The following is a 25918-nucleotide window of genomic DNA, read 5'->3' as shown; positions in this document are numbered from 1 at the left end:
TCCTCTCCTGCACTCCCACCTGCCTGACAGAAGACATCGCTCCCTTCCCGGGCCTGACCTCCCTGCAGGGAGCCACGTGTGTGTGACACTCAGGACTGCCACAAGGACTGAAGAGATTACGGACACTGCCTGGCACACAGCAGGCGTTTGAGAAATACAGTATCCCTTCTCCTTCCGAAAAACACGGGCATCTCGCAGAAGCTAAACCAACTGTGCTTATGTGCAATGCCAGCCTTCACACCGCCCCTTGAATGGACTGTAATTTGCAAACCCAGATCCAGGCAATGAAGACCGAGCAGGCAGGGTTGACTGCCAAGCCCCAGAAAGGAGTTCCGGGAAGTCAGAGCAACTTACAGGAAGCTCAGCTTCAGAACCGAAAAGATCTACTCCAAGGAGGTTCCCTTGAAGTAGAAATAACATGTGGTGTGCTAAATGGAGTGCCTGTCACATAGGTAGCCATTATTAACCATTTTCACTACTAAAAACTAGTGGCCAATATTAGGTATTTTCCCCCAAACTTCACAGAATGGGTGTTTAAATCCAGCAGAGGTAAAACGAGTGTCCTGCTGGGGAAAGACAAGTCTCCAACCTTTCTCTGCCACATATGCCTCCTCTCTTGAGTTGCTCAGAGCAAAGTTTCCAAGCAAAAAAACATTTCACATCCCTTGCTCAACAATCTAAAATGTGAAAATGTGTTCCAAAGTGACTTTCTAATGGAGACCTTGGTTATTCCCCCAGAGGAATAAATTTAAACCACACACTTAGAGTGAAGGCACGGATTCTTGCAGATCTCAGCTTAAAAATCATTAACACAAATTTAACCTAAAAGGAGTGACCTACCTTCAGGATGGGGCAGCGCCTCAGGTTGTAGACATTGCCAGGTCTACCTGAGCCAGTTAAATATAAATCTGCAAAGTTGAGCTTAAAACATCTAGGACAGAACTATTTTTCAGATTCCTGCCAAGTTTGAGAAGTTCAGATTTGAGCCAGAAAAAAAAAAAAAAACAAAAACCATGACACTTTTCCACAAAGCTCCACAAGAGCAGAAAGAATCTTTGCACTTCCAGAGAAAAAAAGTTGGAGGATTTTTACTTCCCCTGGAACCTCCAACCGAAAGGTGTGAGGCTGGACCAGGACAGGCAGAGCATGTGCCTGGAGGTCAGGCAGGCAGCCAAGCCACTTCCAAGCCGCCCTAAGTGAAGACGGCCACACTTCCCTCTCAGGGCCGTTCTGAGAACTACCGATAACCTACGTGAGCCATTAGCACAGACCCAAGAGGGCTGCTGATACATGGAAGCTAGCTGGTTTCATCATTTTGCGAAAAGAAAACATCAAGTCTAGTCCTGCCTTCAATGTTTACCTAGAGCCACGAATTCTGCTCTGAGGGGTGGTGCAGCATTCTAACCCTGGGGCTACAGGTGCAGGCGCTCTCCAAAGGCCTGTGAAGGAAGCACAGGTTTCTGTGGGTGAGAAACCCAGGACGGCACAGGGACGGACTATCCCAAGCACGAAGGAATCAGAGAACACAACCTGGCTGGAGCCCGGGTGGGTCCTCCTCCTCCTTTGCATGTGGACTTGCCAGCGGAACCCGGCCACCCTGGGATCAAGGACGCTCCCCATCAGAGATGTGGGTTTTCATTTCTGCTCTCCTCACCAAACAGATCAGGACCTTCGGGCCACAGCCCGACCCTTAGGGGGATTTCATTTTACAAGTTTCATGTTGCTTTTTTTAGATAGCTGGATCTCCTCAAGAGCACAGAACATAAAAGAGCATAGAAGAAACTCAGTATTTGTCATGGGGAGACGCAGCACAGGCTCAAGACAAAGCAGAGTCGGTGGCCTGGGGACTCAGTAAGAGTCCCTTCCCTAAAGCTTACCAAACACCCGGGATGAACTGGCCTAGACTGGCTAGTACATCCCACATCAATGCTCAAGACACAAGAAAACAGCAATTCTCCTCGGCAGGCCTATGCAGTCAAGTGTGAAGGTCGAGTCTGTTGGCTGGCTGGTCTTCAAAAACCCCCCAGAAGCCAACACCCTCCAGGGGAGGCAGCTCACCACCCTCCTCAGGGCATTCACAGCATCGAGCATCTGACCCTGGCCCCGCGGTCCACCGGGGGTCAGCTCCTGAATGGCAGGGACCATTTCTTTCCTGTAGTGTTCTCAGAACTCGGCACAGAACCAAGAACATTCTCATACTCGGCAAATGTTTACTGAGCACATTCAACGTGCCAGACGCCGCTAGAAAGGGAGGATGTGACAGCGAGGACAGAAGGCACAGCAGGCTACATGCTTCAACTGAAAGCACGGGGCAAGGGGGTGAGCACGGACCTCCTGAAGGCGAGGCCAGAAGCGCCAAGAAGGAAGGAGCAGGGGAGCTGGGGGCTTGTGTAGATCACAGCTTCTCAGAGCTCAGCAGAGAGAAGGTTCCCCAAACTTCAACGTGCATTCAAGGCCCCTGGAGATACTGTGAAAATGCAGATTCCAAACTCAGGAGACCTGGGGGGTTGGGGGCCAGATGGGCTTTATTTCCAACTGGATCCCAGGAGACACTGATGCTGTCGGTTGGCAGACCAGACTTCAAGTAGCAAGAATGCAGCGTATTCCAGATACACATTCCGATCCACACAACAATCCTGGGAAATGCCTATTAACACTGGAGTCGTTTTTTCTTCCTGTAACTTTGGTTAGGTAACTTGCCTGATGTCACACAGGAGGTGGCCAAGCTGGAACATGAAGCCAGGCTCTAAGCCCCCAAACACCATTTCCAGTGCATCCTGCTGCCTCCAATAAGTATCTGCTCCAAGCAATACATTAAGGCAAAGCCACACAAATACGTATAATTCACCCCAACATCAAAGGCGATGATGTTTGCGTCATCTGAACCACCGTCTACGTCTGTCAATCTTCGTTTTATTACATGCCTGAGTTAAACAACTTTTCAGACTGCAGCACCAATATGCTTTGAAAGCACACATGTGCACGTTGAAACATATATATAAATATTCAAAAAAAATGAGACCATAACCTCGGAAGACGGTGTCAGACTGGAAACCGCGGGGCTACAGACTAGAGGAACTGCACAGCACCTCTGTGCCCTAGTTGGTCATGCTCCTCGTGGGGGCCCATTAACCACAGATTGGAAAGTGCTTCGCCCATAGACAGGGTGGAACGAGCAGGAAAAGGGTGGCGGGGCAGGGGTCTCTCTGCTGGAGAGATGTCACAGGTAAAGGAGTGAGAAGGCCAGAGCAATCCCACTGGGCCCGGGTCAAGTCAGACACCAGTGTGAACTCATGCTTAAGCTAAGGAGGTGTTGCCTTAAGCACATGGATAAACACCTTCATAATTGTGTGTAGACACATGGGTTAGTGCGCACACACGTAGTTCCCGGCTCTGTCCTCTGAGGGGGCGGGGAGCAATGTCATGCCAGGGCGATTCCTAACAGAATCCCAAGTAATTCCCACAGCTACCTGCCAACCGAAGTGGAGCCCGACGCCCACTCTCCCGTCCCCATCCCCTGGAGCATGGGCTGCATACGTAGCGACCTGCTCCCAGAGAATCGAGTACGGAAACTCAATTCAGGCCGACACCACTCAGGCCACATGCCTAAGGCCAACACCATCCATGGTACATGTGATGAGAAGGGCACATCACTCTTTCCCATCACAGGAAAAATAGCAGAGGAACCCAAATCCAGGAACAGTCGACAGAGGGTCTGATCACTACTCCTCAAAACCACCAAGGCCATGAACAAGAGAGACTGAGAAACCGTCACCGACCAGCGGACGCCAGAGGACTACACATCACACGTACCTATGGGACCCTGGGACAGAAAGGCCAGTGGGGGATAAACTAGTGAAACCAAACCAATGAGCAGAGTTTGTCTCCAGCGGTGCGCCGATGCCGCAGCAAATGCGCTGTGGCAACACGAGATGTTTTCAGCGGCAGAAAATGCTAACACGTACAAACACAGGAACGCGCTCCTTCTCTTGCAGCTTTTCTGCGACTTTCAACCCTAGATTCTAAAATTTAAAAACGCTTTTTAAAAACCAGATGAAAATCTCCAATCTTGCACCCAGTGGCCCCTCTGGGGCCCACTGTTGGGATGCCACAATCTCCTAGCTGCCAAGGCCAGGATGAATGCGTGAAGCCGGCAGGAGGGAAGCACCAGGTTGCTGAGCTACGGCCTAGAAGGCACACACCAGGCTATCCAAGCACTAAATATCCTTAAAGTGCAGTCGGGGCCCAACATAAACCCTCAGGCTACATTTCCCAGCCCGCTAAGTGCTGGTCTGCTCCCTCTACACTGATGTATGGACGCTGGAGACCGAAATCTAAAGTCTACGACAGAAATCCTTCATATTTATGTAGTTTCAGCATATATTTTGTGAATCTCTTTTTAATATTATAGCCTTGTGTTGTATAGATTCAGTTTCTTGACGGAAGGGGTTCCTGCCTGCAACTTCCTGGCTAAACACTGCGGATCAATGATCCGGCTTGCTGTAAAACCAAAATGTTCCTGGACTCTTCCAAGACTGTCACAGCTCTGTCTTCTGAACTCTCACTTGACTTTTGACTAATTTTGTTTTATTCTTCCAGAAAACATCATCAGAGGACGTTTCACTCAACTTGTTCAACGCCTTCCATGTGTACCTCTACAGAATAGCTCTGACTGCTCGGGACAGTTCTCATTTCACACATCAGATCTCATTGTCATGTATACCTTCTGTCAGATGACAGGCTCTGATATTTAATGTGAAAGTACAGTCATACTTTAATGGAGTCATTGTGATGCTGGAGACGTTTACACACATCACGTCTGACTCCCACTCAAGATCTTATCAAAGGGGAAGAAGGGAGAAATGGATGGCAGCAGAGACGGGCGGAGGCGCGGGGAGGAGACGATGACCCGGCCCCGGGGAAGGCATGCGTTACCCTGAAGACACGGTAACAAAGGTACAGACACAACAGTGTCTACAGCAGCACTGTGAGCCACTGGGAGGGACAGCCTATACCCAACTAACGTAATACGACACCAGCAGGGCTATGGTTGACTGGAGAGGGCCCAGAGGAAAGAACATGGAAACTTCCAGAACTATGGGAAAGACTGTGTTTGGACCCCAGCAATGCCATTTATAGCCGTATTAGCTGTTATGAAGTGCCTGCTCTAAGCCTCAGTTTCCCCTTTGGAAATGGAGATACCCATTGGACACTGTTGGCCAATAGTCAAGAGCACATTTTGCGTAAAGCATCGAGCAGGCTCCCGTGTGACAAATTACCACAACCTTCACAGCTAATAGTTCCCCCAGGGGGAAAGGCAACCTGAACAAGCTTCAAAGAAGGCACCTCCCTCCACCGCTCCTCTAGAGTCTGGAAATGTCGGCGAGCTGGTTTGTGACCGCTCCCACAACACTGACAGGCGACCCCTCTTATGTCCTGCACCGTTTCCATAACAAACTCCAATTTCAGTTACATTTTCACTTGTGTGCTAGTAAGTGGTAGTAGGTAACTGGTCCAAATGAGCATGAATTCTGAGTGGGAACAGTGACAACAAATTTGTCCCATCAATGCTAAAGAGAGGAGTCTGGCAGAGAGCACTGGATAGAGAGTCAAGGATGGGAGAGTGTCCACTTTGCCACCACCTGGGAACACAAGCACTCAACCCCCACAGGCCCCATTTCCCCGAGGAATAAAATAGGCTCGGCACCCCTGCTCTGGGACCACTCTTGTCACAAAAAGCAATGAATCTTCCCAGGATAAAAGAGTCGTGTCAACAGCACACAAGAAAACTAACATTACCTAAAGCGGGGACCACAGAGCAATCAGAATGATGACTGTCACGTGGAAAACTACTTGGCCATGAGAAAGAATGAAATCCCACCATTTGCAGCAACGTGGATGGGACTGGGAGGTATGATGCTGAATGAAATAAGTCAGAGAGAGACAGATATTGTACGTTTTCACTCGTGTGAACTTGAGAAACTGAACAGAAGACCATGGGGGAGGGGAAGGGGAAAAAACAGTCACAGAGAGGGAAGGAGGCAAACCATAAGAGACTCTTAAATACAGAGAACAAACTGAGGGTGGATGGGGGGTGGGGGAGAGGGGTAATGGGTGATGGGCATGGAGGAGGGCACTTGTTGGGATAAGCACTGGGTGTTGTATACAAGTCAATTGGACAATAAATTACGTTTAGGAAAAAAAAAACACCAAGTCAATGAAAACCCACGAGTCTTTAATGGGCTTCAAAAGAGGAGAAAGGCATAAAAAAAAATCTAATTTCTCAACATTTGAAGACATTTGTAAACAGTTCCTTAATGTGAAATTACAAATTAAAAGGAAAGAGGAAGCATTTTGTTAACTGGTAGGCATTGTATTTCTGAGTCATTGAATGACCCTGGTAGTTGAGCTAAAAAGTGAGAGAAGGCCACTGATCACATTGGAGACAAAATCTAGAAACCTGTTTCATAAAACCTCAATGACATTAAATCACGAAGGATAATCTCCTGATTTTAAAACCCTCAGATGCATGACTGATGCATTTGTATTACTACTCAAGTACCAACATGCAGAATATTCTCTAGGGGCTAGAGGAAGAACAAGGTTGGCTCAGACCCCCCCATCACCCTCTCCAGGGGTCAACCTTAACCTCATTAATTTAGGTGGAAAGCTAGATATAATCTAATTTCTACATCTCTAATGTCACCCAACTTCAAGTACCAACTTCACCTGTGAAGCATGCTAGCCAAAAATGTTCCATCCATACCCATCAAGCTTTTACATACTATTTGCAGTTTAAAGGAAATCAAAGGATAAAGGAACAAATTGAGTAGTACTATGGGGCGGCAAGCAGACAAATGGTAGGACAAATGGCCTGGTCTCTTCACAAGGGTTACAAAAAAACAAACAAACAAACAAACAAAGTGCAAGATTAAGAGAAACCATCTGGCTGGCCCAGATGCAATGAGCAGTCCCCAACTCTGCACCGGTTTGGACCAATCAGATGAAATAGAACTCGGGGATCAAACGAGGCAAATGTTTCTATCTTCTGCATATTTGAGGCAACTAAAAACATTTCCTAAAATATAGAATGGGATAGCACTAACTGAAGAAAGTGATAAAATATTTATGGTGATCTCATTTTGGTCTAGGGAAAAAAACACGCACCGGTATCCCTGTTCATAAAAACACGCCTGAGCATCCGTGTACGGGATGTTCATGCAACACATCAACAGGCATCCACACGTGAACATTCAAACAATCCCAAATGGTGTGCACTCTGGTTTCCCACGGCGGGGGGCGGGGGAGAGAGGGAGGTCTCGGGCCGTGGGAAAGTGCAAACCCACTCCTTGCACTTCTGCTCGTCTCAACTGCACTATGCAATTCGTTTTTACCGCCACCATTTCTGCAATGATTAAAAAGTTCCTTCTGTGTGAAACGTGCCTGTGCTCCAACAACCTCCCAGGGCGGCTCACAGAGGTCAGGATGGCAGCAGTGCTAAATGCTTCCACCTGTGTGGGGCCCCACTGTTGGTAATGACCACCTGGGGTGTCATGGGAGAAAGTAAGTTCTCTAGCACAAAGAGGCTGAAGAAAAATCGGTACTTGGGGGAAGGCTGAGTGACAGGTGGATTCGATAGCAGAGCGACCAGACCGTTTGGAAAAGACCAAAGGAATGTAGCTGGAGTCAAGAAGGCTCCACTAAGGCAGTGGGGTGTGAGCGACCAAGGAAGAACACGCTGGCCTGAGAGACGCCGGGGAGGGAGCATCTACAGGACTTGCTGGCTGACGGGTTCTGGCAGCGACCGGACCATCACGTGCGAGGCCAGGGTATCAAACTTCAAAGACTCCGAACATAAGGAAACACGAGAAGACCTCCATCGACGTAGAAGGGGCAGGAGGCACCTAGGGCAAGTTATGGTGCCGGGAGAGTCCCATCTGGTGAAAAGTGCAAGGAGGAGGAGGGCGGGGGAGATCGGATCTCATCAACAGGAGATGGACAGACAGTCCCAGGGGAAGTCTTCATCACCATGCTGAGAATTTAAGCCAGATGCTGGAACTTTAGAGGACAGTAAACAAACCTAATGGAAAGGGCTTGTTAAAGAAATTCAAAAACCATCTCTGGAGCAAAGGTAAAATGTGTACCAACAGCCACACGAGATGCAGAAGTGATCACATTAAGCAGCAGTCATGAAGTCTGTCATTATGACCAATGCCAAAATTACGTGGCCTAGAAAATTCTTAGTGTCACCGGGGTCTAACAAGGTATCACTGGTTCTCAGAAGACACAAAGATTATCAAAAACGTGATAACTTGATAACCAGAAGTTATCAAAGGAAGTCGTTTGTATCACACAAAACACGAAGTCGTCCTGAAGACTATCGTGTGTGTTCATTTCTTTAGCCCTGCAAGAAAAGGAACCCCCAACATCACTAAAAGCATCTAGAATAAGAGTGTTATGTAAATCTCATTAATACGGATTCTTGTTTAAGTGCTGTGATCCAGAGGCAATCGTAAGATTAAGAACTTAAATTCCAAGATTGCCACTTCATGGCTGTTTGGAAATGAGACTTTAAGCCACGAACGTACTACATGACCCATCTTAAAAATCCAAGAGGATACGCAAAGAGATTGACAGAATATGGAGGCAGAGAAGGAGTCCGCCCAGGAGCCCTGACGGATTCTGACGAGGGGCCATGCCAACGGGCAGCTCTGGAAGGTCCTCATCAGAACGTGACCCTGCTGCCGTTCCCCTTACATTCTGCTCCTCGGGCCAACCCTCGAGGCCAGTCTTAGGACTTTGCCTCACCCTCTCCACACTAATCCCCATCACAAAGTAGCACTGCTGGGACTAGGAGAAGGCCCTGAAATCAGGCCCCTTTTTCCATGCTCCCTACTTCCTATCCCCCTCATCTTCCTCACCTTTTCAGTGCACAGACTGCATGTCTGGTGTCAGATTTATTCCTCAGTGTTTCATGGGTTTTGACACTGAGAAGGCTGTGTGATGAAAAATGCAACTCCTCCAGGGTACTGTGTAGGCACTTCCAGCAAGAAAACCTGCTCGCACCCAGTGTGGACACTCAGACAAGGACCTGAGCTTAGGATTCCAAGCCCCAAGTTCCCGCCTGGCTTTCCCTCCAGGCACCTTTGAAAATCACCAGTTAGAGTTGAGCCCCTGAAAAGTCAGTGACCTCCCTCCCAACCACCTTGTAAGTAACAGGTGCTCATGCCCCACTATTTCCTGCTCTCCGGTGACCTGGGACAGAGGCCTGCCCTTCCACTGGCTCGGAGAATCCCAACTGGACCGCAATTAATCCCAACCCACGGAAATGCCCACGCTGGGATCAGGCAGGTTTCTGGGCCTCCTAGATGGGGGAGTTCCCTAAAATAAAGCATTTTAATACCTGAATTTCATTTTAATTGTATGCTTCTGCTCAGACTTTATAATCTTTATCAAAATGCCTCCCCAGGAATCCAGGTACTACAGATCAGTGACTGGGGTCCCTCAGACCAGGCTACTTAGAGCTCATCACGTGCTAATCTAGGACATACTTGAGGAAGATCACAACTGTTGTTAGGGACACACACAGTCAGTCCCAGGGACTGTAAAAGAAAAAAACAAGAAGAAGAAGAAGAAGAAATTCAACATTCCATACCGTCAGACAGCAGTCCTCAAAGCACGGTGCCCAAAGCAGCAGCACCACCTGTGACCTCGTGCAGAAGGCACACTCCCAGCCCCCCTCCTAGAACTACCGAACTGCAAACTCTGCAGCTGGGGGCCAGCACTGGTTTGAACCAGCCCCTACAGGATTTAGACACATGCTCATGTTTACAAACCGATGCAACATATGATCAATAGCAAAAAGAAATGAGGGAACACAGAAACTTTAGAAGCCTTTTCGTTTTCTTTGTTCTTTCACTCAACATTTACTGAGAGCCTATCATGTGTTGGACCCCGTACCAGGTGCTGAGGATGCCGAGATTAAGAAGGGATCATCCTTGGCTTTGACTAACAATGGGGGGGGGGGGGAACAGCTTATAATAAACACTTTGGCAGTCGTGGTTGATATTCCAAATAACATCCTGACTTCAGCACAACCGACCGTCACCGGCACGCACTATTTGGATCTCCCTGACAGACGTCCACGGCATCTCTGCAGAAAGGCCTCCGCTGACAGTTCTACCCAAACCGGCAAGCGAGCCTCATCCCAGCTCACCCTTTACTTTTCTGGACAGCACTTTTCACAACCTGACACGTCTGTTTACGGCTTGTCCCTTCCACCAGAAGGCGGGCTCTGGGACTCCAGCTCGCGTGCACGGACACACGCCCTCCGCCACTCGGAGCCGGGCATGCTGCGGCTGTCCTATCAAAAGGGTGGACGAAAGGTCACGGGGTTCAGGCGAACACGACCACGGCAGGCCCAAGTCCACAGGTGTTACTGAGCCTCGAGGGGCATCCTTCCGACCTCTCCTGGACGTGGCTTCAGAATTCCACATGCAGCAGACTCTCGCATTTCTTCCTGCTGAAGTTCTTATTAAGTTTTAGAAGTGTTGAGCAGATTAAAGGATTCCTTGAAGCTTTTATGCTTAACTTTGTAGAAAGAAACGCCATCTCTCTGACTATTACTGGGACAGATTACGAATAATTTGGAAGTGAATTGGATTGGCCATTTTGTAAGCTTTTCTTATCTAGCAGGGCTAATAGCAGACACTTTACTCCTTACAACAGCCCAGGAGGAAGTCTTATTAACCGCATTTTACAGATTGAAACGCAGGGTCAGATAGGCAGAAAGCTTATACTCACTGCGGTATAAATATGGCTTCAATCAATAGAGAATGTTTTGTGCCCCATAATCAGTTCAGACTTAGAAATTATAGAGAGGCAGCACAGTATCGTAGAAATAGCACAAGCTTTAGATTCAGGCATATGCGGCTTTGAATTTTTTAACTTCTCCTGTGGAACCGCTTGCCCTTGGGCACGTTGCTTAATCTTCCCCAACTGTTGGGTGATTTCCACTTGCACACGGTGAAGGTAGGAGCCTGAGAGAACTACTCTGTACATACTGCTTCAAGTGCTCCTTCTCCCAGGCGGCACATGCCAAGACACTCCAGCCAGCACGACCAATGCCATCCTTGAGCAAGTTGAGGACCGTGAACCAATGGCCTAACATACTTTCTCCTCCCAGATAAAGGGAACCTTAATTCTGCCGCCTCTAGGCCCCAAAAGGCTCATGGAGCCTTTTTCTATCTGGAACACTGCTTTAGAAAGCATGTTCTCTACATAACATAGCAAATGTATTTGAGTTAAAAAAAAAAAAAAAAAAAAGACTAAGTTTCTTAAGCAGATCGTTCCAATCTGTCCATTTATAAACACAATTACTCAAATGTAAGAGCACATGAGAACTTTATGAACATCCCACAGCCCTTTATACCGTTTACAGTTCTTTATTATAAAAGCTAAAAGATTCCAGAACACTTAATATGTGATGTAAGCTATCATCTGAATGTGCTGAGATTCGAACTGATTGAGAAGAAATTAACTTCACAGTCCTGCTTTGCCACACCGAGGACCATCTCTTCAGAGAAAACAGAATTCCCGTGGACAGGCAATGTTCAACCTAGTACTCTGGACTACCTGGATGAAGAGAAGTTTGCTGAAGCCCGAGCACTGGGCCACGTGGCAGGGACCACCCGGCGGCCATGAGGATCTTAGTTTGAGAAATTCGGAGACATCAGCACAGAACGACTATAGAGGTGGGAGCAGGCAACAGGTGGGAACGGGGAGGGGGAATGCTCAGCTCTGCCTGTGTGCAGGCTGACCAGACAGGCAACGGAAGAGCACAGCCCTCAGCCAGCATGGGGAAAATGCCCAGGACGCAAGGCACGTGGACAGCCAGCACCGGCAACGAGCAGTGTGAGCTGAGCCCGGCCAAGCGCGTGGCCGCCCTTCGGGGAACGCGTGGCCAGCGTTCGTTCACCTGTAAGCACCGTGGGAGGTGGAGGCGTTCGGTGGGTGCACTTAGCAGGCTGAGGAAGTTCCCTCCTATTTCCAGCTCGCCGACAGTTTTGTCAGAAACGGGTATTGTACCTCGTCAGATGTTTCTTCTCTATTAAGACGTTTTTATAGTTTCCCTTTTTTGGTTTGCTGAAATGAAGAATTACATTTGTTGGCTTTCACGTTACGCAGACAAATGCTACCCAGCAGGTGTCAGGGACGATGTCTGCGGCCATGTCCAGGAGTCTTTGTTGCCGTTTTCGTCATCTTCGTCTGCTTCTGTCACCAAGGTCGTGCTGACCTCACAGAACGGGTCGGGATTATCCCCACCTTCAAGGCCCTGGAAAGAAGAGTTGATGTACGACTCTGATTAATCCTCCCTTCGTGTTTGAGGAGGTGCAGGAGTGAAGCCACCTGGGCCTGGATTTGTTCTATGGCCAAGGTTTTAACAAAAAATTCTACCTCCTTAGCGGACTTAGATACTCCCAACAGCCCGGTCTGTACGCTCTGGTGTTTTGTGTCTTTCAAGGCATCTGTCCAGTCCATCTCGCTTTTCAGACTTGGGGGCACAGAGTTGCTCAGAACACCCGCCTCCCTTCCCTCTGTAGAGTCTGTAGGAGGCCACGTCTTCTGCTCCGGGTGCATTCAGTCGTGCCTTCCTCTCCCGTCAAGCTGGCCGCAGGTTGGTAAATTGCATTTTTCTCCAAGAATAGGCTTTTGGTCTCCTCATCTAGATTAGGGTTTTCATTCCCGTTTTGTGTTCTGATCTTCATCTCCTTGTCTGCACTACGTTTACTTTCCATTTCTCCTACTTTCTTCAAGCTGAAGCTGGGGTCTGACTTGAGGCCCTCCTCCTCCAACACGGGCCTCCGGTGTGACACGTCCCAGAAGCACCGTTCTGGCAACAGCCTACCAACAACCTGCCGTGCTTTCATGCTCACTCATGGCCAAATACTCGCTATTTTTATTTTTTAACTCTTCTCCAGCCCATGGGTTAATCAGGAGTATGTCGTTCCGTTTCCAAACATTTGAAAAATACTCAAAGACTTAGTTATCAGATTCTAATTTCATTACTGTCAGAGTATACTTTGCAAAATGAGAATCCTTTTAAATTGATTGAGATTTGTTTTGTGGTCTTTATCAGTCCCAGCTCCCTGGAGAAACAAAACCACAGAGCCAAGAGACAAACAAAAAAAACAAAAAAAACAAAAAAAACAAAAAACAAAAAACCCTCAGAGAGGGGAGCAGCAGTGGATGACCACCGACCACGTGCAGCCAGGACGTCGAGGCCCCGGCCCGGGGGGCTCAGGGTCCAGACGCGTGCGGCGATACTGCCTAAGCTCCAGGAGGACGGCCTCCCAGCTCCCCGTGTTCACCTACACTACGAGGGCGGTCTCCCGTGGAAGTCAGGGGAACAGAGTTCCATCTGGCCTCCTCCAAACAAACACTCCTCCTGTCCGGCAAGTAACTTGCCCAAAATTGGCAAAACACGTGCTCGACCACCACTTCTCCAACACTTGCCGTGCGTCCCGCCCTCTTGGAGGCCTGGACACAGGAGAACAGGAGGAGGAACCCTCTGCTCCGGCACCATTTACGTCGTGGTGAAACAGTGAACACATTCAACAGAGAAATGCTGGGATCGCACAGAGCACGGAGGCGGCAGGAGAGCGAGTACTCTGTGGGCCCAGCCGGGCTCGTCCACGCGACAGAACACGGGCCCGTGTCGGAGAGGCGGGAAGGTTCCAGCGGGGGGGGGGAGAGGCTCCCAACCAGGAAGCCCCTGGCCCTCCCTTCAGCACCCCCTCCCACTCCCCACTCAGGCGCCCCCGGTGTGGTTCCTCCTCCTCATGCTGCCCAACTAGTCCTTCAATGGCTCTGCACCGACAGCCGTGCAGGGGAACAGATCTTCTCCCCAACTGGTAGGTCAGGAAACCAAGGCTCGAGAGTCTTGAGTGTGTGGCTGGGACAACGGCCCAAAGGTGGACAAAGGTGCCACCATTACGGCTGTGGCCAACACTCCTATTCTGATTTTTTTTAAGTATTTATTTATTTTGAGAGGAGAGCGAGAGCGAGCGACAGCACGCACACACACCTGAGCAGGGGAGGGGTAGAGAGAGGAGGAGAAGGAATCCTAAGCAGGGTCCACACTCAGCATGGAGCCCAACAAAGGGCTCAATCTCACAACCACAAGATCATGACCTGGGCAGAAATCAAGAATCGAGTGCTTAACTGACTGAGCCACCCAGGTGACCCCCACTCCGACATTTTTAAAGACAAGATGTTGTTGACATGGGTGGGCATGTACCATCAAGCCCCCAGCAGCCAGATGTGCACATGTGGGCCAGAAGCAGGCCCGCTCACCCACCTCCTGGAGAAGCTTGGTTGTGGCAGGACTTCCGGATTGCTTTTCGGCAGGCGTGAGGCATTCACAGAGCAAGGCTGTAGATGGAGGCGTGGGCCTTCATTCGGCAGCTCGGGCACAGACCGCAAGCGATGGCTGCAGCATCCGCGTGGATGTGGCCGACCGGCTCCCAGATTTTGTGTGTCGTCCAGCCCCAGAGGCTGAAGGTGGAGGTTTCCAACAGGCAGGGCCACGGGGACCCCCGAGTGACACACGCCACACAGGCCACCTCAGGTGAGAAACCTCCCCGCAGCCCAGGCCAGGGCGCCCCAGGCTTTGGTTCCTCCTGGGAGGGCTTCAGGGAAGTCCTGGCCACCTCACTGTGCACACAGGGTCAGACTCGGAGGCACGTACTGGCCTCGCCAACCCTGGGGAAGCCAGGCCTGAGCAGGAGCAACAGCCAACGACTTAAGCCAGGTCAGTGACCCTATAACCCGGCCCCACCCAGGGCTGCTCGCTGCTAACCAGGACTCACTTACCCAATCTTACTTTTCTCTTAATATACAAGAATCAGGTCTCAGTTTGGTATTTCTTGATTTGCTCCAGCTTTTCTCCCCCTACCAAGCTCTTCTATTGGTGAAGCCTCCCAAAAACCCTACAAAGCAAGATTATTCCATTTCACAGATGGGGAAATCGAGGGTCAAGAGAGGCCGTACTGCAGAGCATGGCTTCCAGGAATATTATTTCTAAAATGCAGCCACTTCACACACCTCTTTTTTCAATCAAAAGAATGAATCAAAGAAGATTCTTCACAAAGTATGCAGAAAACCAGTCCCCAACATGGACAGACACAATCAGCGCTGGCAGAGAAGGGGACACAACCTTTCTGGGGGATCTCTTGAAACACACTTGCACAGGGCGGGGGGGGGGGGGTCCCTAGAAGCTGCTTTCACCGGGTTACTGGTTTCCATGACTACACCATTCCTCGGTGGCAATTTTACAGCTTTAGCACATTTCCAATTAGGTCACACTATTCGTGCTTCAGGGAGGACTGGGGAGCATGCTGAGCAGAGCCAGGAAGCCCCGTGAGCAGGGCCCCCCCAAGCACAGCTCCCACACGGCCCCCTAGGAAAGCAGCCGGACCACAGAAGGCTTACTTGCGCAACCTCACAGGTTTGCAGTTAGTTACCAGCACGACCAGGTCTCCTATGTGCCCGTGAATGCTCACGCACACCCGTTCTTGCCTGCCTGTCACCAGAGTGCCCTCCTTGGACTGCACACACAGAAGCCTGTCCTACTCAGGGTCCAACCCCAGGGTAAGAAGAAGTAACGTGGATTCAGCCCTTAATGCACCACCCGCACGCCTGAGCCAGCCACTCCCTAAAGCTCCGTGTCCTTCCTTATCTAGTAGGCAGTTTGCCCAAATGGTGCACGTGTCTGAGCGAACATAGCACCTGGCACGGTTCCTGGCCTGCAGGACATACTTCACAAAGGTTAGTTCCTTTCCTTCCAGTTTTCTTGCTAAGAAACTGGTTGAGGAGGGTCCCCAGGCTGTCTGAAGTTTCAGTGTGGGTGGTGGGTACACAGGAAATGCTGAACGCCCATGCCCAGCAGGGGCAGACCCTAAGGGTCTGGACGCAGGATGGAGGGGAACGGGGTATCCAAGATCTACCAAGAGCTTGTACAAGTCAACACCCCAGAACCCAATAATCCAATGAAAAATGGGCAGCAGACGTGAACATTTCTCCCAGGACGACATCCAGAGGGCCAGATACGTGAAAAGATGCTCTTTCGTATTTTGACATAACTTACATCTTTTTATTTTGTGTATCCCTTAACCGCTTATTGAAGTTCTGGTCTATTTTACTATTTTCTCTTTCAATTTTCAAGCTACTTCTCAAGCGGCTGATCCACAGTGTGTACCATTTGCCTTTACCAGTGAGATGGTTTCTTCCCTGAATTTTTTTTTTTTTTTTTGCTTCTATTTATGGCATTTTCTTTTCTGAAGACCCTTGGACATTCCTTGTGAGGCCGGGTTGGTGGTGCCGAGCTCCCTTAGACTTTGCTTGTGTTGGACACTCCTTGATCTCCTTCGATTACCAACAATAACCTTGCTGAGTGGACTACTCTTGGCTGTATGCTTTCCCCACCAGCACCCTTAACACACCCTACCAATGCTGTGGCCAGCCAAGCTTCGGCTCAACAGCCAGCCGAGAGGTCTATGGGATTTCCCTTGTAGCGAAGCATTTTTTCTCTGGCTTCCTTTAAGAGTCTCTCTACCACTTTTGGTATGTTGATTAGATGGTGATAGATCTTCATGTGGATCTCTCTGGGTTCTTATCTGGGTCTCTCTGTGCTTACTGGACCTTGAGGTCTGTTTCCTTCAGGTTAGGGAACTTTTCAGCCATTATTTCTTCACATACGTGTTCTTGTGCGCACGCTCTCTCCCTGCCTCCCTCCCTTCCTTCTAGGAAGCATACAGTGGCAATGTTAGCACGTTTGGCATCATTCCAGAGATCCCTTCAACTACCCTCATTTTTTTTTTAATTGTTTTCTTTGGCAGTTCAGCCTGCTTGCTTTCCCATCCTGTCTTCCAGATCGCAGATCATGTGGCCCCTCTCATCTACAGTGAATCCCTCCATGGGTCTTTCATTTGAGTTACTTATTCAAGCTCTGACTGGTTGTTGTTTCTATTTTCTCTCTCTTTGTTCAAGCTCTCACTGAGTTCATTGACTTGTCTCAATTCAGGGAGGGTCGTAAACAATACTTTGAACTCTTCAGGGGGCATGTTGCTTATAACTGTTTTGTTTAGTTGAGATTTTGTCTTGTTCTTTCATCTGGAACATATTCCCATCTCCTCATTTTGTCTGTGCTTGTTTCTATGTATTAGGTCAATCAGTTGCATCGTCTCCCAGTCTTCAAAGTAGAGGCCTTGTGGAGAAGTCATCCCCGGGGTCCCACAAGTGCGTTCCGGCCTGGTCACCAGAACCGAGTTCCCCAGGCGTGTCCCTTGTGTTGACTGCATGCATCATCCTATTGTGGCTGGGCTGTGACTGCTGCAAGCACACCTGTGGGCAGGGCTGGCTCAGAGGCCTAGCCGTAGCTGCTGGGAGTATGCCGGTGGGTGCAGCCGGCTCCCCTCCTCCCAGGGGCAGGACCCCTCTGGAAGGAGTTGGTCCTGCCTCAGGCTGCCTGCCAGGTACAGCAGGATGGGAGCCACCTGGAAGGGGCCTCTACAGGGGTAGGTGGGTGGGGCGGAGGGAGTCCACAGGGAACACCAGGAAGCAGCAAGCGTTGCCAGCAAGGTAGATAGAGGGTGTGCGAGTCTGCATCTGCTCGTGTCAGGCCAACTAGGCTGGAAGGCTACACATGTTCAGCACCTCCTTTCCTAGAGAAACTTCCTACAGACCCCAGTCCCTCTAGCACATACCCTACAAGTAGTGAACACCCTCCTTCATCTATGGCACATGTGTTTCTGAAAAATGCAGCTCCGGAGCTGTCCCTGTGACCCACAAGCTACCCACAAGTGATATAGCCCACAAGCCCTTTCAGAGCGAAGACTGAATTTTCTATAGCCCTCTGGTTTTGCTGGAGTGATGTCCCATTGATTTTCAAAGCCTTAGGTCACGGGGGCTTGTCATCCCCAGGACAGGGTACTGAATGTGGGGCTTGATCCCTCGGTCCCTGGGGAGGACATCCACACCTAGGATAGCCCTTCCAATCGTGGGTACCCCTGTAGGAGTTTAATTCCCCATCACATTCCAAAGTGGGGGCTTCTTTACGTTTAAGCTGCGGAGAATCCGTTGTACCTGTCTTGAGGTCATTCTCAGAGCTGCTCCATTGTAGTTGTAGACTTGGTATGTCTGTCAGAGAAGGGGAGCTCAGGATCCGGCTACTCAGTCATCTTTAAAACTTACATTGTAGGAGCACCTGGGTGGCTCAGTCAGTTAAGTGTCTGACTTCGGCTCAGGCCTTGATCTCACAGTTCATGAGTTCGAGCCCCACGCCGGGCTCTGTGCTGACAGCTCCGAGCCCAGAGCCTGCATTGGATTCTGTGCCTCCCTCTCTCTCTGCCCCTCCCCCGCTCACACTCCATCTCTCTCTCTCTCAAAAGTAAATTTAAAAAAAACATTTGAAAATAAATAAATAAAACTTACATTGTAAAGAGGAATTTAGGATAGGCATTTTAGCAATCACTATTGTGCCTTATATTCAATTCTTCCTGTACTCCAAAGCTCAAGGTCATATTTCAATCTGATTTTCTCCACTCACTTAGAAACTTACTTCATGTTTTCATATTAGTCCTCTAATTGATCAACTGTAATCTCCACCCTTATAAATTCCTGGTGAAATCTCTGTAGCACCAAAAGCAAAGGTATATAGTTGACTCAAGTCCCTCTGTTTCTGGTTCCTATAGAAAACATTACTTTATGGTCACAGATGTAATTAAAATGTCATAGGCATCTCAACAAAAAAAGATGCTCATTATCACAGAAATACAAATCAAAATTGCCATAAGGTATCATCACACACCGATCAGAATGGCTAAAATCAACAACACAAGAAACAATAGGTGTTGGTGAGGATGTGGAGAAAGGCGAACTCTCACGCACTATTGGTGGGAATGCAAACTGGTGCAGCCACTCTGGAAAACCATATGGAGGGTCCTCAGAAAGTTAAAAATACAACTACCCTATAATCCAGGAATCACACTACCGGGTATTTAACCAAAAAATACAAAAACACAAAATCAAAAGGATACATGTGCCCCAATGTTTATAGCAGCATTATCAACAGTAGCCAAATTATGGAAGCAGCCCGAGTGTCCCCTGACTGATGAATGGATAAAGATGCATAAATATACAATGGAATATTAGCCGTACAAAAGAATGACATCTTGCCATTTGCAACAATATGCACAGGACTACAGAGTATAATGCTAAGCGAAATAAGTCAGAGAAAGACAAATACAAAATGAGCAAAGGAAAAAAGAGAAGCAAACCAAGAAACAGACTCTTAGAACAAACTGATGGTCGCCAGAGGGGATGGGGAAATAGGTGATGGGGATTAAGGAGGCACTTGTCAACACCAGGTGTTGTTTGGAATTGTCGAATCACTATACTGAACACCTGAAACTACTATTACATTGTATGTTAACTACACCGGAATTAGATTTCTTAATTTTTTAAAATTGTTTTCTAATGTCTGTTTTTGAGAGACAGAGACAGAGCATGAGTGGGGGAGAGGCAGAAAAAGAGGGAGACACAGAATCTGAAGGAGGCTCCAGGCTCCGAGCTGTCAGCACAGGGCCCGACGCGGGGCTCGAACCCACGGACCGCGAGATCATGACCTGAGCCTAAGTCAGATGCTCAACTGACTGAGCCACCCAGGTGCCCCTGGAATTAAAATTTTTAAGAAGAGGCATTGGGACTCTGTTTCTCAGTAATTTTGGGAAAAGGCACAGAGAAAGAAGGTGTCACGGTGCAACCGACAGGGATTGGAGGGGGGACTGATGGTGTCATCACCTCAGAGCCACGGTTCTCTCTTTGGAGGAGACCACCTACTCAGAAAGTTGTGTAGAACCTGTCCATTTGCATTCTCGTGACACGGGCCTGACACACAGGCCGCACCCAGCAAACGGAAACTCCAGTTGGGCACTTCCATTTAAGCACGTTTACACTCATCTTACATCTATATACACTTATCGCCCAAGAACTACAGCGCACCCAGCCTTGCAACGCTCAATTCAAGAAAACGCAATTGATGGCACAGCCACCATGACCCAACCGACTCTGAACGAGGACCTCCGGGATCCTGAGGTTCTTCCCTCAATTCCAAGAGTCTGTCCCGTGGGGAAGGCCACACGACGGTGGAGCGGAGCGGCAGAGGAAAGTGCCGGTCCTCGGCGGGGCCTGGGCAGGGAGGAGAACTGACGACGGGCCAGGGCTGGCTGTCAGGAGGCCTCAGGGGACGTCACACCCAAGGACCCACGAGGACATCACTGCTGCAGCTTCCCCATCCCTCCGTGCCCCGAACTCCCCCGACAGCATCCCGTGCCCTGCGGTTCCACCACACCTCCCTGCCTTCCTTCCCGCGCCGGGAAGCATCTTCCCACGTTCAGTCCCCCGGCTCCCAGAGGAGCCCAAACCTGCAGTCGGGCTAGTGTGCGGGAGCCAGATGCTGGACAGCTCCCAGCTACACCAGCACCTCTCTCTACTGCAGCGCCCTCAGTGGCGAGGAGGACTCCCTGAAACCCGACTCCCTGTGACTTCCATCCACGGACAGGACCACCGTTGACCAAAAGCAGCTGGCGTCCCTCTTGCCCTGACCTCTCCTCAGAGAGCATCCGTGCTCAACATTCTCCATGCCACAACCAGCTTGGTCAAGCTCGGTGGGTGGGTCCCCTCAATCAACACCCCCCAAATGCTGGCATCGAGACTGTACGCAGCACCCACAGGGCTGGGCCTCAACACATGCTCACTCGACAAGCCATTCTGGTGACCCTGCTGCCCGCACCCCCGCCGTAGCTGTGAAGGCCTTCGGTGCTCTCACTACACCCCGTCCCTGGGCAGGCGCAGACCGACAGAGCTTTCCCAAATGCTGTGGACGCCAAACTCCAAGCTCGGGCTCAGGCCCCTCCCAGGGCTCCTGGCAAACAGCGTCCTCTGCTCAGCCAGAAGTCCCTGGCACCTTTACACTAGCAGTGTGTATTCATTTTGACTTCCTCACCACTCAGAAACCAATTCGTGGTTGGTGGCCAAAAGATTAAGTTTTGGGATGAATACAGAGAACGGTCATTCAATAAATACAGTTTTCAAACAAACAGGTAAAAGGTAGGAAACATTCCACTTTCATCACTGCACTCCTTGACTCAACCCCCAAATTCCCAGTATTTCATGGAAATGAGACTTAACCACACAATCATACAAGCTTCGTTGCGACGGCTTTCCAAAACATGCCACGGGGAGAAATACTGAGGAACCAGCTTTCCACCAACACGATTCTCTTTCTTTCTTTTCTGAAGAGCACTCAACACTCCGCCTCCAAAAAGGCAGAGTGGCCGAAAGCGAGAACACCAAGCCACCGAGCAGACCGTACCTGTGCAGGGTGGACTCACCTTCACGTGGCTCGGGTCTCCTGGTTTGCCGCCTTCAGGGGCGTTCACAGGCTTGCTCTCCACTCGAGGCCGAACGACCTGTCGGAAGGGACTGCACAGCGGAAAGCCACTCACGCTGATTCCATCTAAAAGTAAAATTTTAAGATGCTTTAGCACTTATAGAATACGGAGTATTTTAAAACCGGTTGGTTTCCCTGGACTTGAATTCAGGTATCAGTTTCGAACAAAAAGAAGGTAGACAATTTTACATGCATATCTGTAATCAGCTCTGTCCCCAGTAAAGACCTAGAAACGATCACCAACACAGTACAATAAGCATCCCTGATGTCCAGACCATGGTCTCGAGTTCTCACTTGTTCACTTTTAGGGAAAAGCAGCCAAGGCAGGCTTCTCAAAGAAACGGATGACGCCAAGTCAGTGGCAGGAAACGCACGGGTGAGCTTGGACACCTCGTTCTACGCCGGAGCAAGGAAACCAACCAAGACAAGGGCTGGGTCAAAGGCCTCTGCACCCGACTGCAGAAGCTCCCACTGGCCAAGAGGAGACAATGCAAACTCAAAGTGATAGTAAATCCAACTGATGGATGATCTTCAGGTAGGTGTAAATCCGTATCTAATGGATCTAATTTAAATCCACATCGAGGGGCACCTGGGTGGCTCATTCAGCTGAACATCTGACTTGAGCTCAGGTCATGATCTCGCGGCTCGTGAGTTCAAGCTCCACATCGAGCTTGCCACTGTCAGCACAGATTCCACTTTGGATCTTCCGTCCACCTCCCTCTCTCTCTTCCTCTCTCTGCCCCGCCCATGCTCACGCTCGCTCACTCCCAAAAATAAATAAAACGTGAAAAAAAAATTAAATCCACATTTAATCCATGTGTTCATTGTAATCTTCTTTTAAAGTCAACGGCCATCTGTGGAGGATAAGAATCTTGATTTTCCTGAAAATTGGTAAATTAAAAGAATCAAGCATTTATGAACTGTACAACTCGATAATCTCATGATGAGCAGCGTGTATCTTTATAAAAGCATTCTAGCAAAATGATAAAGAAGGGATAAAATCGGAATACTATTTTACAACCCCTAGTCCAGGATTTTTCAACCTCAACACTGAGACGTGGGGCTGGACAAGTCCGTTGGGGACTGTGCTGTGCAAGCAGGATGTATAGCAGCATCTCGGACCTCTACGCACAAGATGCCAGGAGCAACCTCCCCCCAGGTTGTAACAACCAACAATTGCCACACGTCCCCTGGAAAGGGGAGTGGGAGCAAAACCGTCCCTGGTTGAGAACCACTGATCTGGACAAAGCATGGGCAATTAGTAACATCACAACGAGAGAAACAAGTGGGCATTCCCTGCCTCCTGACCCAAGAACACAAGACCACGCTGGACTTGCCAAAGGGATCAGAGGTGAACCTGATCCAGCTTCTGGATCCAGCTTTGCCCATTTTCAGGAAACGCAGGGGACAGAAGAACACCACAAGTGCTCAATCAACAAGCCCATGCTGTCGACGTCTCCTTGGGCTGGATGTCCCAGCTTCCTCAACAGATAAATTATCAGGAAAAGGAAAGAGCAGGGGTACCTGCACATTAAGAGAAAGTTAATCAACCCGTCTATGTAGGGACACACTCATATGCTAAGACTATAAGTGAGTAAAGCTAAGTACTGACTAGAAATCAGGACGGTGCTCCCTTTGGGGGTAAAGATGGGGCACAGGAGAGGCCATCCAGCTGGCAAAGCTCTAGATTTTGATCCAGGTCCTAGTTAGAAGAGTGTTACCTTCTAACAAACAACTCATCAAACTATTTATTTGTTTTGTATCATTTTCATCTTTTTTTTTTAATTCCCGTATAATCAACACAGCGTTAGGAGTTCCAGGTGAACAATATATTGATCCAACAATTCTATACACTACTCAGGGCTCAAGACACCCTAATCCCTTCACCTATGTCACCGTCCCCCACTCACCTCCAGAATCTGTTTCTAATGTCGCCCTAAAAAGCTTTAAAAACACAGTTCTGTTTTTACCTTCAAAAAAATTTTAACTGACTTTTCAAGTAAGTGTTAGGATCCACATGTATGTGTGCCAGACCCTCTACCTTCTGGGACACTGTTCCATTTGCAAACAAGTCTATTTATATGGACAGGTCTGAAGTGACAGATACCTAAGTATCTGTTGCTGGAAACAAGTTCCCAACGAGCTAAGAAGACTCCAGCTGAGTTAGTGAGTTTATTGAACAATAGTTTTATTATTCAAGAACATAAAGAGATGCTGTCCTGTTAAGTAAAGCTCCAGTAGTTGGAGCTGTGCAACAAACCAGCTGGCATGCACAAGTGTACCCCTAGTGTGTCAAGTACGAGAGGCCTCTAGCATAGACCAGGCTAGCGGAACAAGTTGCCAGAGGCCACGTGTGTGAGAACTGAAAACTACTAATTTTGGCTTAAGATACATGGGAACAGACGCAAGAGAAATACAAACAGCAAAAACTGAGATTGGTAAGATACCAACTCCTTTCTGTCAGGTATTTTGTGGCTTGTAAACTTGCCCCCATCTTACAGAAGAGCCATGAATAACCTCCCCGAGGTCAGAGTGGCAGTAACTGATCCTGGGACATGCTACCCCACACCAAGGGACTATCCATCTAGTAACTTGGATGGCTGGGTCCCCCAAGTAGGTCAAACCGCACAGGGACAAAGTGAGGATCGGGGCATTACTTCTGCAGACAGCAGGCTAGACAATTCAGACCAACTCAGCCACAGAGAACAATACAGAACACAAAATAGCCTTCAAATCTCTTCAAGGTGCTGGAGAAGCAGCAAGGCAGTGAGTAACCACAGGGCCATGATCTGGCAGAAGAAGAAAATACTTAGACGGGAGGCGGCACTAAATTTCCTTAGACACCTCAGGGTGCCTGCAGATACCAGAAGAGTTGACCGAGAAGCTGAGAATCGGGGCAGAGCCTCTGACAAACTCTCAGTACAAAGTAGGAAGTGTCCCCCAGGCAGAGCAGAAGGAAGTCCCAGAAGCTTTTAGGGGAGGCCCCAAAAGATGACCCCATAAGTGAAGGGTAGACTGGGAATAAAGCAGGCTCACAGGGGCCATGGCCCAGCTTTGAATTGGGTTGGTCCTTCTAACCAGATTCTGGCAATTCTGCCGGAATCCATTCCTTGTCACCTCTATTCTACCCCGTGTCTTCTCATCTTTGTGCTTTTCCAATTCTCTTCCCTCTGACAACCATCTATGTGTTTCCTCGTGTCCCACTGTTAGTTAACGTGCTGCCTGTTCCATCACGTGTCCCCTCGTCACTGTGGCAGAAAGCAAGGACTCTTCCTCGGAGTCCAACCACCTGTCTACCCCGAGGCCCGTGCCTACTGCATGCAGAACGTGTCCAGGAAGACAGGAAGGCACACAGGCCAGGAGCTGCTGGCTGAGCTATCTTTGCCAAGTTACTTAAACTCTGAGCTTTCAATTTCTCATCCTCAAAATGGGACCAACCAGAACCCGTCAACTGCATGCTTCTCTGCAATAACGAGTTACTACATACCAAATATTTGTCACAATGCTGGGTACCTGGCAAGCATTCAACAAAAACAGGTATTATTATTAGAGCAACTTACACACATTAGAGATTCCTTAGCAGACTATAGACTCCTCAAGGAGTCCACAATTCTTGCTTCATTATTCTATCCCTTACAGTAGCTCACACAGGCTCTAGAATTAGGGTATTATTCTATCCCTTACAGTAGCTCACACAGTAAATATTAAAGCAATGACTAACCTATAGGGTCAGATAGGATACTCTGTTTGCACACCACGTTCACCAAAAGTCCCATCACCCCAAAGTCACAGTCAACCATCAACTCCGGGTTAGGCGAAATTCCATCATGCAAAGTCCCAGCCCACAGCTGTTACAGTTGAAGGAGCTTTCCCTCCCCGTTCTCCCAGTACCATGGGCACCATCTGGAAAAACTCACCACCACACCATGGGGCCTGTGAGGGGGCTAGCACTATGAACACAGACACTGCAAAACATAAACCCCACACTCCTCAGCACCGTGCCCTAGACACGAGGTCAGATGGAGCCTGTGAACCAGCACAGCGCTCAAGACGACCAACAGTCACTCAGCCCCTAGGTCACCCTCTGCTGAGTTAAGGTCAGGTGCCCAAAATATTTTAAATGTGAGCACGGTCACTCTGACTCCCACACTCACACACAGCCTGGGACACAGCGTCTTCTGCTCTCCCCCAGGCGAAGCTCCCATCATCAGCAAATTACACAAACACCACCAGCCCCCAAAGGACACAGATTCTTTTTTACCATGGAAATACGAGTCCTTTCTCACACTAACACACCGCTAAGGTCTCCTTTCCTGCAAGTGGTCCAGAGCCCTGGATGGCAAGGGGAGGGTGCCGTAAAGCCAGCCTCCCCTCTGTTCCTTGTTCCTTCTCCAGCAGCTGGTTTTG

At 49.1% G+C, this 25918-nt stretch overlaps 1 protein-coding gene across 4 annotated transcripts in view; it reads right to left on the bottom strand.

The window, feature by feature from the left end:
* The window catches only part of TRAPPC9 (trafficking protein particle complex 9), a 575975-nt gene that overhangs the window by 363371 nt on the left and 186686 nt on the right, over positions 1-25918 (bottom strand). For all 4 annotated transcript variants that reach the window (XM_032592000.1, XM_032592002.1, XM_032592001.1 and 1 more), the window contains one exon: positions 21453-21577. In XM_032592000.1, coding sequence (XP_032447891.1) covers positions 21453-21577 — 125 coding nt within the window. The remainder of the gene's footprint in view (positions 1-21452; positions 21578-25918) is intronic.

This window comes from Lynx canadensis, chromosome F2 (genome assembly GCF_007474595.2).
Source record: "Lynx canadensis isolate LIC74 chromosome F2, mLynCan4.pri.v2, whole genome shotgun sequence".
NCBI lineage: Eukaryota > Metazoa > Chordata > Mammalia > Carnivora > Felidae > Lynx > Lynx canadensis.
The sequence above is the reverse complement of the archived record's forward strand: the minus strand, read 5'-3'. Positions and strand labels throughout refer to the sequence as shown.